This window comes from Rhizoctonia solani, chromosome 2 (assembly GCF_016906535.1).
Source record: "Rhizoctonia solani chromosome 2, complete sequence".
In the NCBI taxonomy this organism is placed as follows: domain Eukaryota; kingdom Fungi; phylum Basidiomycota; class Agaricomycetes; order Cantharellales; family Ceratobasidiaceae; genus Rhizoctonia; species Rhizoctonia solani.
The window spans coordinates 231,961-248,876 of record NC_057371.1 but is presented as its reverse complement, the minus strand read 5'-3'; the positions used below and the strand labels follow the sequence as shown (position 1 = coordinate 248,876).

Here is a 16,916-nt window from a genome sequence, read left to right as displayed (position 1 = left end):
TTTCGGTATGGCTACTCTATGAAGGTGATATTCTTTATCTGCCTTCTGGGATTCCAAAGGTGTTAGTTAGGCTCTTACGGCACCCACTTAGATTTGTATTTGATGTAGCCACGGAACACCTCGGCTTGGGCCCATCAAATCCGGATAGACAACTCGGTTTACCGGTGAATTTTGTTGCAGGGTTATGGGTCTCGACAAGAGACGCACATAATTTCATTATGAACTTTGAGTGAACCAAGGTTCGAGACAGTTTCGCCACTATTTACCAACTTTGGTCCTAGTCTGTTTTTGGCTATATTACCCAAGCTTCAGCCTCAACACGTTCTTGAAAAGCATTATGTGGGGCGCAGCCTCCACAGGAGGCCACATAAACAAGACTGTAAATGAGGCGTAACAGTTCGATCTGGTGGTTAGAGCAGAGGAAAGGTGACGCCGACTTGTCTATCCTCGAACGATAAGGTACTATGATAAGTGCCCATCTTTGAGTCGCTTAGAGCATGATTACTGTTGCTGATAGTAATGCATAGGGTAGAGTGATACGAGCTACTAATTTTGAATATATTCGAAATGAAAATAAATGGCTGTGGACGTGCAGTTGACACGCAACCGGATGAAAATAAACCCACAAAAGCAAACATCTGTGGGATTGAACAGATTACAGAACTAATATGAATCTTAAGCTCATGAGACAAAGTTTATTATCTTGATCACAAATATTGAATTAGGATAAATCCTGCTCGAAAGATGCGAAAAACAAAAGTAAAATTGCAAAGGAGCACGCTCTGCAGTTTCATGTGGAGATACCTAGATATAGCAGGTGTAAGCTTAAGGGAGGGCTGGATATGATTGAACCCATTTATTATAATGCTAGGAGCTCGTCCTACAAGGGATGGAGAGACCCAAAATGGCCCGCGCCGCACAGGCAAGCACCTCACATCCGGTCAATCCGGGAAGGAAATACTGGAAAACTAGCCGCTTTCATAGAACCCATAATCCATGGTCATGGTATTTGTCCCACACTTTGCTTCTCTGATATGTGGCTATATGTTTTCACGGAATTCACACCATTTGATGGAAGTTCGGTCAGTTTCATTCATTCCTAAACGGTCATTTCCGTGTTGTCAAGACCCCATGTACGTACACTATAGTCACTGTTAGCTTCAGGCCTGCTCCTTGTATGAAATCTTACCTTGGCCTTCACATCGGTTTGCGCAGGAAGGATCTTATGCCATCATGCCCTCACACTAGACCAATGCGACAGGGTGGCGGCCAAAAATGGGGATTTTCCGGACATGGAAGGCCGTGCTTTATATGCGGAGAGCTGACAAAATCCAGACGTGATACGGATTTTCTGCAGTTTGGGGGCTCATTATGCACATCAAACCTACTCAGCTCATCTAGGACCAGTCTTTGAGCTCTGAGCCAATTTTCGAAAGAGTATTTTACGCTACATGAGGGCTGGATAAGGCAGGAAAACTGGCATTCATGAAATAAGCAAGAGAACAGATGGCCGATGGTGAGTTTGCCAAGGCCGAGTCAAAGCAAACTGTGTGACCAGCCGCTGGTCCAACCTGGCTGATGTATTCTCAAGGGCCTGCTTGCTTGATATTATATTGTTTTCTAACATATTAGAGCCGACGGTGGTTGTGTTGCCGAGAATGTCACATAGTCGGGCGCTTGTAGGACTAATTATAATGCATTTCAAACTGGTCGGCTGGGGTCGACGTAGATCCACTATTTCAACATCGTGGACGATAGGCCTATAATTATTTTTTCCCCCTATAGCAAAGGACTTCTTGTAGCTCTGCTTTACGCCAGAGTCACAAAAGGAAGCATAGCAACGCTTGGTCACTCGAGGATTCTTGGCTTATCAGGCCTTCTAACCTCTACCCGGGTTGCAACAATTTTCTATGTGACTTGATATATTGGTTAATGGATACGCGTGGACAAGAATCCCGTTGATATTTGCAAAAAGCTATGAGACAATCAACAGGACTTCTGCGTCAGTTTGTATCCTTACTACCCTTCTTAGCTGCTCTGGTTAGCATCCCCCACAAAAACCCTCTGGACGATCAGGATCAATAGAACCGAAGTCTATTTTCAAGGTCGAAATGCTGACGGTCGTTCTCGAGCATCCTACCCTTGCCATGGATCAAACCACGCAACAACAGAGTCCCTTGAGGCGGGGCGCCTAAACTTGGCACTGGGTGGATAGAACCCTAATATGCAATAGGGATTCCGATGAAACAAAATCAATCACATCCTTCCCCGGACTCAAACAAAATCGTAATACAATTGGTATTCGTAGGCGCAAGAAGGTTCCTTTGCAGGCTGCGCGGTCTGGGCAAAACCGTAGGATGAATTGTGAAGAAGTTTCACCAGCTTCCGACGAGCGTAATTTGGTTCGGTGAAAGGCAAATTTGGTCAAGTGTAATTTGGGCCAGCTATCGAGCTATGTGTATAAAACCTGGGTTTGGAAACATCATTCCCATCAGCTCTCACAGCTTCCTAATTCACCTCTCAGGTTTCCAGTCACATTCTTTACTTACCCTCGCATTCTTTTCACGATGCTTGCCTTCACCCGCCTCACCAGCATCCTCCTCTTCGTCCTCTCTTTGGGCTTCCTTGTCTCTGCTCTTCCTACCACTGAGAGCAAGGCTCTGGCTGCGCGCCATGCCTCTGACGACCTACTCGGTCTGATTGTTGACCTCAAGGCCAAGGTCGATGTCGATGTCAAGGCCATCGGTAAGTCCTTGCGCTCATCTTTCTGTCACTTGTAATCTAACCCGTTGCACAGTTGCTGTCGATGTCGTTGCCGACCTCGCTGTCAAACTCGAAGTGCTGGTTGCCGATGTTACTGCTTGCGCCCAGGCTGTCCTCGCCATCGGTGCTAACATTGACATTGATGCTTCCGTCAAGGCCCAGGTTGTGCTCCAGGTTGCTGCGATCATCAGCGTGATTGTCAAGCTTTGCGTCGACCTCGTTGCCAAGTTCGGACTGCTTGTTGTGATTGGACTGCTCGTCAAGATTGACGTCTGCCTTCACCTGTTGTTGGTCAACTTGCAGGTCTGCGTTGTTGGAATCATCTCCCTTATTGTCGACGCGTGAGTACCCAACAGTTTTCTGAATAGAGATAGCTCTGACGGCTATGCTATAGTGTCGTAAAGCTTGGCCTTTCCCTTGACGTCTTTGCTTCCGTTCACCTCGGATTGTGCATCAATCTCCTTGGGCTTGTTGGTATCTCCCTTTAATTGCTATATGACCAGTGTATCCCCAAGTTTTTGTGTATTCACAAATCATTTAGCTCCATAATCGAATGTCTCCTTACCCATATAATTCTTCCTTCTTGCATTTCGCTTTGGTTATCCACCGGAATCTTCCCATGACGGCTCGACCTGATTATGCAACAAGTTATGCGTCCGGCCCTCACTTATACGCAATTAACCTCACTATTCATTGCGCTGATTGGTCTTTTATTGGGGCATCACTTGTGTACTGGCCAAACCATCTGTCAACATATGATATGCACTCACCACACGTATGGTCTATTTCTTTTTAGCATGGAGCTGCATTTTCCCACCGGGTCTCGCTTTACCGTATGTACTCCGTTCATATTAAAGCCTGGGAGTCCCACGTCTATCACACCAAAGATCTAGGACTAAGAATCATTTGAAGTCTTGGGTGACTATTCCAATTGGCCCACATCAAGTTGAGTGCTGTGGTGCACTAATCTTAAAAGGTTCCAGTTTTTCAGTCGGCGGCTTCAGTATTCAACACCGGTACCTACCCTCGTTATTTCTGGGATATACCAGTGCTAAGTATGCGTACCACCCGAGTACATGGCTATTCAAAGAACAAAACTACTCGAGTTCAAGTATCTCAGACGTATCCAATCATCATATAGTCGTCGCCCATGCACATATAACCGTAATTTTCCATGCTTTACCATGTGATTGGATTTTCGTAAGCTCTCACTGTACCCAGACCTGGCAGTGTTCTCGGAAAGGTCCAGGTCCCAACCTGATTGGGCAATGAGATGTGGCTGCCTTGCACTATTTTTCAGTTTGCTAGTAGGGCATTGAAGGGAAATGTGTTCTTTCGACACAATTGTAGCCAAGGCTGGGATTTTATATAATCTTCCGTAAAAGGATATCATACAAGTTTTCCAGTGTTGCACCACGCCCACGGTCGTACGTATCACTTGACTATTCTCTAGGTTTAGAGAATTATGTGTCCCTTAGGAATAAGGTGCGTGTCAATACCTAGCGGCTATTCATTTTCCATGCCACCGGCCACCTATTACCGGCTCTGCATATCAAAGCACCATCGGTTGTACTCTCGGGTAATCGCAATACGATATTCACATATGTACAACCAATATATTTAACAAGTATACTACACCATGCACCTCCCCAGATACCAGCAAACGTCCTCAAGAACAGTTCATGCATATTGGAGTGTCGGGAGGGGATAGACTTAAAGGCCACCTCTTATTAGTTCTTCGTGCTTCGCAGACCGAGGGGTCAGCTCAAATTCAAAGCGTTCTGGAGTACTAAATTATGAAGTCAGTAAACACCATGCGTTGAATTTGGGTGGCGTGGGCTCACAGGACTATTGCGTTAATCATCTTCCCACCAGGAAGCACTTCCTTCCCATCGCTATCTATAATTGTGCCGATATCGAACGTCATCAAAATAGAGGCGATCGTAATGAAGAGTGATGATTGTCCAAGATGAATGCCTGGGCAACGACTATGTGAGCGTGCCATGATGGTTGCGGTATGTGCATTATTAATTATGCTTTACTGACTGGCTCATACGGTTACTCACCGACGACCCCACCCAAACACTGGTGAAAACGGAGTAGCAGGATCTAAATACCGGTCTGGTTCAAAAACTTCTGGATCCTTGTACACGTTTTTATCACAAGTCATTGCCCTACACAAGATCAATTAGATCTGTGCATAGACAGAAGCCTCATGACAACGTAAGCGCACTAACCAAACATTGCCCATTCTACGACATTACAACGAATTAGTTATTCGCATCTAATTGCTGTTAATATAATCTCACACAATTGCACCCTTGGGTATCCGGTAGCTTTTGTATATATCGTCTTTGAAACACGTATGTGGCACGGCTTATTTCAGTTAGCATACATGACAATGTAAATATACCATTCGCGGCCTTACCAATTGGCGTAACCGGACCCCACCTGAGCGTTTCCTGAACAACTCTATCCACGTACTTGAGCCGAGGCCGATCTTCGACCTTAGGTAATCGAGAGTGCCCTAGCATCGAGTCTATCTCGGCCTGCGCTCTCTTCTGGACATCCGGGTACAGCACCATGGCCATGAAAAACATGATCAACGTGTTAACAGTCTAGACATGCCCATCAGACATCAGCAACCGAGTTGAAAAGCCGGGAATAACTAGGTAGATGAAAGGAGAAAGTGTCATGCTCACAGTGTCTGTCCCTCCTATGGTTGGGCACCAAGTAGGATTGAGCTGTGTGTGTAGGTTGGATCCGAGATGGACATACCGGAAAACATAGTAATGGCAATCTGTGAGACATAGTCGTCGGCTTCGTCTTCTGTTAAGCCTATCTCCAGAGCATCTGCTCTCAGGGAGGCAACCATGACAGGAGCACCCTCGTTATTGCTCTGTCTAACTGGTAAGCCTGGCGAGATAATAAGGAGAAAATATAGCTTGCCATATTTTTCAAGCCGATTATATATATATCTTTGATCAAGGCCTCCTTCGTCCTCCACTTAATTACATCTCGCTTCCAGCCCGCTCCAGGGAGCCAATCTGGGACATGTTTAAGGATCGGGAGGATATTCACTAGATAGTCTAAAGAGATGTGTCGACGGTCGATGCAAGCTTAAGTGAATGCTATACTTGAATTACCACTCACTTGAAGAGAGTGCGGCTCCTGCAAGAAATGAGAGAATTGCCTGCGTTTCAACAAGATAATGATCATCAGAGGTCATTGCTTCGTATCCATAGATTGAGTGGAGCAACGTTGCCGAGATAGACCTAGTTAATATCCAAGATTGGTTAGTTATCATGAGTTATTATAACCATACAGTCCGTAGCCAAGCACTCACAGAAAAAGCTCGCATTCTAGTTCATGAGAACACATATATTTCTGACGGCGCTCCAGTAGCCTTTGTAGAAGCTTTCTTGTAGCACGCTCTTGATGTCCATGATGTGAAGCCACGGCTTGCTTGGTTAGCCAGGGGTTCATCAAGCGCCGATACTTTCGCCAGCGGTCACCATAGCCAACAAGGCTGCCGAAACCACCCCAATCAAGCCTAAAGAAATACGCGATACATAACATCAATGAACACAGTCGTTTAGTGTTAAAATAAACTCAGCATATGCATACAACGAAGGCTCCTGGATCATTGGAGGGCAAGTTCTGTCAGAGTATATAGTTGAGCGTTTATCAAGCAGGTTTGTTGCATCATCTTTGTTGTTTAGCACCACAATGGTGGTTCCGAACACAGTTAAAGAGACTATTTCACCTGTTGAATGGTAATAAAAGTTAGCGAATTTATTCTGATCCAAGTCGTTGGCTTGCATGGCATATAAGCAATGGATATTCCACATATAAAACCGAATATCACACGTAAAATCAGAGTGCAACAAGTGTAAGATAGCAATGTGGGCTTGGAAAGGGGAACGGTTACGGGAGATGGGACCGCCAGGGCCACATTAGCAACGCCAGTGGGGGAGACCGAAGCACCAAAATGGGAGGAATGATCGCGGATCGGTTGGCTGGCTTTTCCAACTGCTTAAAGAAGTGGTCGGTAAGGCGAAAAGGGAACGACTGTCTAAGATTGTGGTGGATGCGGGTGCTGTCGGCCCTATAATGAGTCACGTGAGTAAGGTGAGGAGCCTAAAAGAATAGGTCCTCGCTGTGACTCGCCGCTGGCTCTGAGCGTATAAGGTGTCCAAGTGGAATAAAATGCGTCACTCACTACCTAGCTCTTCCCCAAGTCTCATGAACCCAAGGTGCTCATGCTCCGCAGGGACGGAAAACAGATTTCCGATTACAGGACACGACTTAGGGCTGGGGGGTAGGTTGGGCCCGTAAGTTTTCCCACCCTTGCAGAGCTTGTAGGCTAGCAGGAAAGTACTCGCAGCTAGTACAAGCACAATATGAGTATTCGACATTCACAAAGACTCCGGTTGTTGAAAGGAGAAAATCTCGATAGATGAAGTCCATAATGGTTCTTTTATATTCGTGTACCAGCCACATGATTTCATTGCGCTCTCACCAAAGATGGCCAGAAGTTTCTTGCCTCGGTCTCGGGGAATCTTGTCCGCACAAGCGCCCGCAATATCAAAGACTTCTTCCGGCCTCTCGAATATCTCGAAGCTTTTACTCGTTTCATAACCCCTCTGCAAAATCCATCGGAGCTGGTGAGCCCGAAATGCTCAAAAGTATAAACGAGATTACCATGAGCGTCTCGTCTAATCTTCTCGAGCATTTCGGGCTCACAAGCTCTGGCGGACTTTTCAGAGCCACTCTATTATCAGACTATATCAGAAACTCCCACAAAGCTCTACATCAGCAAACGGTATGAGGTTCTTGTGGTCTGTAGGAGCTGTAGTACAGGCGGCGAAGCTTGTTTGGTAAGGAGAGATGCTCCCAAGGTCTATGTGATTTCTAAAGGGTTCAATGATTTAGAAAGTTTGCTAATATATACTTGTCTTGCGTGAACCTCCGTCCTGCTTGCACTAGGTAAGAAAACGAGGGTTCGTAAGAGCTCATGAATACGTGAGCCTTTATGGAACTCCAGTATGTCAGCCGGTTGCATCCGCCTATAGTATCACCATCGCCCACACACCGGCAACAAGTGCTCGCCAGGGCCAGAGATTGGGGTATATCTCGGTTTGAGGTGGTGCAATCGTTTACTTTGAGCGTTACTGGTCTATTGCCAGTTTTACATGCGGTTCAATTGCTTGCGCCCTCGGATGATTGGAATATAGTTCTCATAGTCATACAGACGATACATTCAATAACTGCAGTTTATTCGACAGTAGAATGATATGTGAAATTCGTCACACATATTCCAATTGAGCTCTCGGCAATATCTTGTATACAGGATCAAAATAATATTGGCTTATAGACCATTCCTTGCCAATTCTTTATGTTCTCTGAGCGAGGCGTCAGTTCAAATTCAACGTGTTCTGGAGTACTAAATCACGAGTTGAGCAGGTTCAATTCATGGAACTTGTATAGTTGACTGGGTAACTCACAGAACTGCCGAGCTGGTCATCTTCCCGCTTGGAAGGATATCCTGTCCATTTCCATCTTTAGTTGCCCTAATATCAAATGCCATCAAGATGGAAGCAATTGTAATGAAGAGAGATGATTGTGCGAAGTGAACACCTGGGCAACGACTGTGCAGATAGAATTAGTAATCAATGTTGTTGCACTCGGTTTATAGAGCTACTTGCCGACGGCCCCACCCAAACAATGGGGATGGTAGAGTGGTAGAGTTCAAAAAGCGATCGGGGTCAAACGCCTCTGCATTCTTATACACTGTTTCGTCGCGAGTCATGGCCCTGCACAATACCAATCAGATATACACAGTTTCAGGCACTAGTCTACGCCTCCACACTAACCAAACATTACCTATTCTACAGAGTTGTTTTGCATTAATTACGTGCATTTCATTGATGGATTTAGGTTTATAGGCTTACACTATGGCTCCCTTGGGTATACGATGACCCTTGTACACATCGTCCCAAAAACATGTATGCGGGAAGGCTTGTTTTGTGATGTTGAGTATCAAACCAAGTCCGTTATTTATGGGCATACCTATGGGAGTAACAGGAGCCCATCTGAGGGTTTCCTGGACAATTCTGTCTATGTAATTGAGCTGAGCTTGATCTTCAACTTTGGAGAGCCGAGAATGCCCTAGAACCAAGTCTATCTCGTCATGTGCCTTCTTCTGGACACTTGGGTACAACACCATCGCCATGAAGAACATGAGGAGTGTGTTAACATTCTATGATTAATGATTAAATATCAGTGTTTCGCTGATATATAAAGACAATATCATCTTACGGTGTCTGTTTCTCCTATGTTTGAATATAGAATTAGCTTTGTTCTTGGATCTAGGATGATCCTATGCATATGATAGACTCACCGGCAAACATAGTAATCGCAATTTGGTCAACGTAATCTTCAGCCTCCTTGTCTGTGAGCCCTATACTCAGAGTCTGTGTTCTTAGGGACCCAAATATAATTTGTGAGCTCTCATCTGTGCTCTGTATGAGCTTTGAGCTATATCGTATCAATATAAGCAATTTTGACAATATGCCATATTCTTTAGCCTAATATTATACATATCTTTGATCAAAGTATCTTTCCCCTTCCTCCACTTGATTGCATCTCGTTTCCAACCAGCCCCAGGAAGCCACTCGGGGGCGTATTTGAGAACGGGAATAATATTCACTAGGTAGCCTGAAGCGGGATTTGGCAGGTTAAATTCAGACTTAGTTAATAATGTACTTGGATCGTTACCTACTTGAAGTGAGCAAGGACTTTGTCATGAACGAAAAAATGGCCTGTGTTTCGACAGGACAGCAGTCGTCAGATGCTACTGCTTCATACCCATATATTGAACGAAGCAGGGTAGCAGAGATAGATCTAGGCATCCAAGACTAATTAGTCATTCTGGGCTATGATAAGGTCATGTTTTATAATTGAACCGGGCTTACAGAAAAAGCTCGTTTTCTAGTTTGTGTGTAGACAAAACCTTTTGGTGATGTTCCAGCAGTCTCTGTATGAGCTTTCTTGCAGAATGTTCTTGATACTTGTGGTGCGCAGTCACGGCTTTTTTAGTCAGCCAGGGGTTCATCAAACGTCAATATCTTCGCCAACGGTCACCATAACCGACAAGGCTAGCGAAATCTCCCCACGCAGGTCTAAAAGAGAATAAGATAAAATGAAAAAACTAATATGATCCCATAGTGTAAAGTATACGTACAGGGAAGGCTCCCGGACCATTGGAGGACAACTTCTGTCAGAATATACACTTGAGCGCTTATGAAAGAGGTTTTCTGCGTCCTCTCTGTTAGTCAAGACTATAAATGTGGTTCCGAATATAGTCAGAGAGAAATTTTCGCCTTTTGAGCCGGGAAGAGCACGATTAGGTATATACAACTGGAATTTCTTATATTACTCACTCCCCAACTGCTCTCCAAGCTTTATGAATCCAAGATGTTCATGCTCGGTTGGTGCAGATAGCAGATTTCCAATGAAAGGGTATGATCTGGGACTGGGTGGAAGGCTGAATTGGTGAGTTTGCTTGTCCTTGTAGAAGTTGTATGCCAGTATGCCAGTGGTAGCAGCCAGCCCAAATAGTAGGCGAGTATCTAACATTTACGACACTGAAGTTGCTGAAGAGAAAATGTGCTAATCGATAAAATCTATATCATTTGTTGTTGTTTTCAATCGGCCACGTGAACGGTGCTGGACACACTTGGAATATCACATACAGTAGTAGTGATAGTAGTAATTTCAATGATACATAGCATCAATTAATAATTGCAGTACATGCTAAAACGCTGGTATCTCTAATAAGTATAATGGGGACTTTTCGCAAGGCCGGAAATTGCACTTGGTCTTGGGCCGAGACAATTATGGCAACGGTATACACAATGAACAGAGATATCTCTCTGGTTTCCCCTCGTCGATCGCACCCATCGTCACATCGTCGCCTATTTCCGTACAAACCAGCCGGAGTGGACGTTCCACGCCTGGCTTGATTTTATCCGCGTATTGCCGAGTGCTGGGGGAAACTTCGAATTTCCAACGACGGTGACTGCATTCCATGTGCGGCAGTTGTCGATCCACTCTCGCCATGTGGTAGACGCGATTCCCCATTTATTCGGGCAAGTGCATTATCCATGCATTTATCGCATACTAACTGGAATGTAGTATGAGTTCGAAATGGACGCGAACGAGAACTATCCCAGTCGCGACATGGGATAGTCGAGGCGTTTGGTTATAGGCGCCTCGGACTTTGTTATCCCCCTGACCCCCCCCCGAGTCAGAAAGTCAAGCTTAAAGACCCGAAACTCCACGCCTGGGCGCATGTAACCGAAGCCAAGGGTGCTGAAGGCGATGCGAAGATAGAGGTAGTCTCGCTCACGCAGGTTAGGCGGTCGGTAATTCTAGACGTTTCTTCAGTCGAGCACGTCGTCGAGCGAATTTGTACGATAGGCTCTTACGGCGCATGTAAATGGCTAAACCTACAGGTAAGCTTTAGTTGGATGTTTTATATACATCCCACAGCTAAATAAAGTAAAATAAAATAAAATAAACTTTACCTACACAATTAAGCATGTTCAGCTGTTTCGCTTTCAGTGTGTGTACTACCACAACCAATAAGCGCAACGAGAAACAATACCGATTCTATTCGGACTTTGCTCAATAGTCGAAATGGCAAGCAAACTATACGGTTAAGCTTCATTATTGCGTTGAAGTCACAAGATCCTGATTGAAGGTCTAATAATTTTTTCAGTGGCACTCCCATTCGTCTATTTCGTATGGTTGTCTACGGATCAATGTAGCCCAACAGAACCTAATCAATAGACACATTCAGTCGCTGGAACTTTTAAACACCCTGGTCTGACTATAAAAACTTGGATATGGAGATTCCTCAACCCCATCGTTTTCATAGTTATCTATCCCCATCGCGCCTCTGAGCCCACTATTTTAACTTTACCTCCCATTCTTTACTATTACTTTACCTTTTGACAATGTTTAAACTCATTCACTTTGTTGCTTGCATACTCTTTATCATGTCATTTGGCTTCCTCGTCTCAGCACTTCCTACTACAGCTTTGAACTCCAAGGAACTAGCTGTACGCCACGACTCCAGCGAGTTGGCAACACTTGTCGTCAACTTGCAGGCCGATATTGATGTTTGTGCCAAAGCTATTGGTGAGTTTATCTTACCGCTCAGCCCCATCAAGCCTAACATCGATACAGCCGGACTCTCGGTTACTGCCGATATCTTTGCCCAGATTGACATCCTCACGGGCAAAATTAACTCCTGCGCGGCTGCCATCCTCGCTCTCGGAGCTGGTATTGATATCGAAGCCTCTGTCAAGGCTGATATCGCTGCCAAACTCGGCGCCATCATCAGTGTCATTGTTCAGCTTTGCATCAGCCTAAACGCCAAACTTGGCATTATCGTCGTCTTGGGCTTATTTGCCAAGATCGACGCCTGCCTTCAACTTTTGATCAAACTCGGGTGTATGCGCTGAAGGGATCATCTCCCTCGTCGCCAATGTGGAGTTTCATCTAATCTACTAGTGTAAATTTTTTTTCTGATCAAGGGCTCTCTCAGCGTTGTTAAATTTGGCATTGAGGCCTTTGCAAACACCATCTTGGCCTCTGTGCTCAGGTTCTAGGCCTTACTGGGGCCTAAACCTTCAATGCTTCCCTGTAAAGTCATATACTCTCGTTTCGGAGTACATACTCGTATAATCTATCCACCCAACCGAGAATTGACAACGGATGTCGCATAAAGTTATATCTCGCCTTTCGCCCCCATATAGATTCACCTTTAAAGTTAGCAGTGTGATATGAGCCTGGACTCTTTGTAGTAATGGTTGCCAGTCTGGTGCAGCGATGTCTCAACCTAGCGCAACAACTCGCTCATGCGATTAGTTGCTATGAAGTTGGGAAACGAGGCTGACTTTTGATCAAATAAAATTGGCTTTTTCAACGGAGCGCCGATCTACAATCCATGTCGAAAACACAACCATGTTGGCAAAAGAATGGAAATCCAGTGTGGCGCGCCCAAGTCTTCTGAAAAATGAGCCCGGCCCAACACCTAGTGGTTTCTGGTCGGTATATGTGCTCAAAGAAATGAAATGACAAAACAGTTGACAGAAGTAATTAACCATCTAGTGGCTGACTTCTGATCAATAGTTGATGCTACTAGTTCAACTATCATATATTAACCAATGACGGCAACACAGATTCAATATTCCCTATACGCATCACCACGTCTTACTCTTATAAAAACGTAAAAGTAGACAAGTCAATCATCATTAAACAACATCAGCAATCAGGACTGATTACAACCGTATCAAACACCAGAACCCAATTATTCATCATACCCCAAGCCAAAAGTACCCTGGCACGACCCGCAAACCGAACTAGAATTGAACATGCATACACATGCACGCCGAGACTGTCATACCATCAGGTCCGCCGATGATCCGTCGTATTCATTCATTTCAGCATCGCCGATAAGGATCCTAGGATTTGCACAAATTCACTTCAGCCTCCCTGGCGCAGGGTATACATAATAACCAACACGCGAGATTTTTTTTTTCAGTTTCAGTTTCGACTTGCCCACCACACACCGACGCGCGCCATGAAGTTGACGAATCTGGTGTTGTTTGCGCTTTCCTCTGTGTCTGTCGCGTTCGGGCAAACCGCTGGAGCGGCCCGCAAACGACGCGCTCGCGCTCGTGTCCAAATGCAACAACGATCTCCAGGCTGGTACGCTTTTGTTCCTTTCCCGCCAATGATTTTTCCACGATGAGTTAATCCCCTCGAGAACAGGCCCCCCGGAGAAATCACGTCCAAACTCACGGGGCTAACCGTTGAGATCAAATCTCTGTTCGGCGCTTCAGGCGGACCCGGAGATGGGCCTGGAGATGAGATCGAAAATCGCGGTGCAAATGGCTACGATGATCAAGTACGTTGCGCACGAGGGGATGAGTGTTGGTCCCGGAGCGTTGGGCGGGAACATGCAGTCTGCGCTCAAAGCGCTTTGGAAGAGATGAGAGTGTGCGTGCCGGGTGTTGATAAAGAGACCAGTCGAGTGTGAGTTTCTTTTCTTTGTCTTTTCGAGGAAAGGAGTCTGATGGGATGGAATTATAGACTGATCGACATTCCTGCGCAAGTATTCTTGAAGAACAACGCTGGGATGCCTTGGCTGTTTTGAGCGAGGCAAGTAGGGATCATACTCCAAACGCGGCCGACGGGAATGGGATCAAACTGGGCCGGGCCTGGGCGTATCTATCGATTGTAGGATGTCATATATCTATCGGTCGGGGGTGGCAGTAATTTATCAGTTTTTTCTTCGAATTCGAGTGTGGTGCTCACTTGGTTGGAGGCGGCGCTCTTGCGAACGAGTTGAATCTTGAACATTTTGCCAAGTATGCGCCCATTGACTTCGGCACCGACGATCGCGTCAGCCACCCGTCACGCCGACACAAGGAATCATCCAAGATCTCAAAAGTTGCATACACCCACAACTCGCTCGATTCTAAGAGCCTAAAATGCACAGGGACAGATAAGAACCTCCCCATAAGAACCCCGAGAGGTGATAGTCCAAGGCTCCCATGATCACCCGAACGGGCCGAACAATCAGAACCCAAGGGACAAAGCGCATACCAATCAGCACCATCAACGAAATAATATTTACTTCAGCCGTGCCATAAATTCCGCGTCGTACATGTGTTGGGAAGAACTTGGATCCACGACCACCTTTTCCTTGACCTACGTCCGTTCGTTGCACCCACACGCTCTCTTTTTAAATTTTTTACCATGCACATTGTCCCGCTCTTGCTCTCGTTGGGAATGTTGGTTTCTGCTGTGCCTATGCGTCGTGCAGATGACGCATTGGGACTGATCTCCACACTGAACGACGGGTTAGAGAACGGACAGTCTCCAGGTAAGACACCTGTTCGCTTTCCCTCATTTAAAGCACGAGGGAACTGACCCTAAAAAAAAAACATTTAAAAAAAGACGTGGCGAGCACATCCCACACTCTCTCGACACTTTCATCCACACCACCAGAACCCGAAACCAAGAACCAAATCGCGATCAAAACAGCATCGATCATCTCATCTGGCCGATTCCAACAACAGCGGCGGCGAAGCGTTGAAAGATCTCGTCGTGGCCCTTGAAAAACAGGTTCCTGGCGTGGACAAGGAGATTTACCGAATGTGAGTTGCCGTAAATAGAGAGGACTTCTAGGAGGAGGTGCTGATCACGAAACAGCCTAAACGTCGGGACGATTGCCAAGTTGAGAGCGAATGGGGGGTCTGTTGCGCCTGTGTTGAATGTGGCCGAGGTCAAGGTTAAGCTTGACGTCTAAAGTGCTGTGTATTTGGGAGAGATACAATCGATTTGCTGCGTTCTAGATCTAGATCTTGGTTCTGGGCTCGTTGTGGAAGTGGCGGTGTCCATACGGTATCGCGGCTTGAATGCCAAAAATAACTCGAGGAAAGGAGCAGGAGTGGAGGCGAAAGCACGGGTGGGCATAGGATGGCTGAACGGGCGTGGTACTGGCACTTGGGCGCCCAGGACGTGATTCTCGTCAAGTCATCAGGCGGTGCAAAAGGAGGCCGATCGCGTGGACGTCCGTAAATTGAATCGCAACGCCCCACGGTGAGCACAGCTCCGACGTTACCTTACGTCACCACGTAATAAGCTCGTTACTGCCCACAGTGCACCTCATGATCGTCCATGGTCGTCGTATTTTTAGACCCTCTGCCCGAAAATACACTGGTGAGGTGCACTCGACAGCTCAGAACTAGAGTAAAGTACTTTTGTTTTCATAAAGTGTACATACAAAGGAACATGTATTGTCACATAAACATACTGTAAACAAAACGAAGCCCAACAAGCGAATAAGAAATCTGGTGGTACAGTGAGTGAGTGATAGAGTCCGGTTGTCGTATCAAGACAAGCATGAGACAGAGAGAAAGAAAGAAACAGAAAGACACAAATCTATCTATCGCTTTAACCTCTTTCCACCCCGCTCGTCATCGTCATCTCCCCCAGCAGACACCTCAAACGGGAAGAGACTGCTCAAGTCGACGTCGTCTGCCGCACCAGGAGGCTGGCTCGTCCGACCGGTGCCCAAGAAGCTCAACCATGAGTGTCCCCGCCGGGACCCGCGTTGCTCGAATCGTTCACCGACCTAGACAAGCTGGGCCAGATATCGCCTCCCCTACTCCCGGGCCGCCGCTCATGGGTTTATGAACCTGTTCCTGGTGTCCTGCCGAGTCGTTCAGGTTCGGGTGTTTCGGGAACAAGGTGGAGAACAGAGGATTGGAGTAGAGGCCGCTCGAAGACTGGTTGATGTTTGCCGCGTTTGCCGATAGCATGGCCAGCAAGTCCTGTTGATTGTTCTGGGGGCCGGCCGGGGGTAAACCCGCAAGTCCAAGGTTAAGACCGGGCATGCCAAGGCCAAGAAGTGGGTTCGCTTGCAAGAGGGCTGCCAAGTTCAGGGACGGATGGGATGTGGGTGGTGGGACCTGGTTCGATGCGAGGAGATGTTGAGGCCGAGCTGACGCAGTGCACCTTCGCGCTCTCGTTCTCGCTCGCTCACGCTCCATGAGTGCGTCCACAGGCTGTTGTTGGAGAGGTACGGGGGACGGATGTTGGGCATAGACGAGGACGGGGGAACGATTGGCCGAGGAGGATGCTGTTGGAGATGTAACAAATGACCAGATGACTGGGCAAGCCGTAAGCACGAGTCGCTGTACATGTGAAATGAGGAACGTACCTCGTAGTCGATTCCATGATCGTCCTCACGGCCCCTCTTCTTGCGCTCATGGCAAACTTTCCACGCGAGGTGCCAGCACCTGGGGCTACGATTGAGTTCGGGATCGATAGCAAAGAGGATAAAGCGACATACCAGCATCGTCGCTTCCATCCTCGTCATCGTCGTTGTTGGCCTTGTCGCCGCCGAAATCAGCCGGGTTTGACATCTCGCTCGCCAGTGTACTGCTCCACCATCAGCCATCGATCTATGCATGGATCCCACTCTTAACTCACATGTAAACGACGCTGGACCATGGCATCGCTGTCGGTACTGCAGTATTCGTACACTTTATTATTGTGGCCTATTGGTC

At 46.6% G+C, this 16,916-nt stretch overlaps 5 protein-coding genes across 5 annotated transcripts; 3 read left to right on the top strand and 2 right to left on the bottom strand.

Annotated features, from left to right (window-relative positions):
• Window positions 1–2,567: 2,567 nt before the first annotated feature.
• RhiXN_04689 (uncharacterized protein) lies at window positions 2,568–3,251 on the top strand (the record flags this gene model as incomplete). The annotated part of the gene is made up of 3 exons (XM_043324505.1): window positions 2,568–2,745; window positions 2,798–3,104; window positions 3,158–3,251. The coding sequence occupies 3 exons, from the start codon at window positions 2,568–2,570 to the stop codon at window positions 3,249–3,251; spliced, it is 579 nt and encodes a 192-aa protein (XP_043176924.1).
• A 1,225-nt stretch (window positions 3,252–4,476) lies between these two features.
• On the bottom strand, window positions 4,477–5,992 carry RhiXN_04688 (cytochrome P450 family protein; the record flags this gene model as incomplete). The annotated part of the gene is made up of 10 exons (XM_043324504.1): window positions 4,477–4,552; window positions 4,608–4,751; window positions 4,830–4,937; window positions 5,001–5,015; window positions 5,073–5,115; window positions 5,192–5,381; window positions 5,466–5,479; window positions 5,542–5,662; window positions 5,779–5,852; window positions 5,917–5,992. 10 exons carry the CDS (start codon window positions 5,990–5,992, stop codon window positions 4,477–4,479), a joined length of 861 nt encoding a protein of 286 aa, XP_043176923.1.
• Window positions 5,993–8,118: 2,126 nt separating this feature from the next.
• RhiXN_04687 (cytochrome P450 family protein) lies at window positions 8,119–9,572 on the bottom strand (the record flags this gene model as incomplete). Its single annotated transcript, XM_043324503.1, has 10 exons — window positions 8,119–8,209; window positions 8,271–8,414; window positions 8,484–8,579; window positions 8,640–8,654; window positions 8,718–8,784; window positions 8,836–9,025; window positions 9,085–9,098; window positions 9,167–9,303; window positions 9,366–9,483; window positions 9,548–9,572. 10 exons carry the CDS (start codon window positions 9,570–9,572, stop codon window positions 8,119–8,121), a joined length of 897 nt encoding a protein of 298 aa, XP_043176922.1.
• Window positions 9,573–11,828: 2,256 nt separating this feature from the next.
• Window positions 11,829–12,296, top strand: RhiXN_04686 (uncharacterized protein; the record flags this gene model as incomplete). Its single annotated transcript, XM_043324502.1, has 2 exons — window positions 11,829–11,970; window positions 12,019–12,296. 2 exons carry the CDS (start codon window positions 11,829–11,831, stop codon window positions 12,294–12,296), a joined length of 420 nt encoding a protein of 139 aa, XP_043176921.1.
• A 1,121-nt stretch (window positions 12,297–13,417) lies between these two features.
• On the top strand, window positions 13,418–15,151 carry RhiXN_04685 (uncharacterized protein; the record flags this gene model as incomplete). Its single annotated transcript, XM_043324501.1, has 4 exons — window positions 13,418–13,545; window positions 13,609–13,744; window positions 14,851–14,999; window positions 15,055–15,151. The coding sequence occupies 4 exons, from the start codon at window positions 13,418–13,420 to the stop codon at window positions 15,149–15,151; spliced, it is 510 nt and encodes a 169-aa protein (XP_043176920.1).
• Window positions 15,152–16,916: the final 1,765 nt, after the last annotated feature.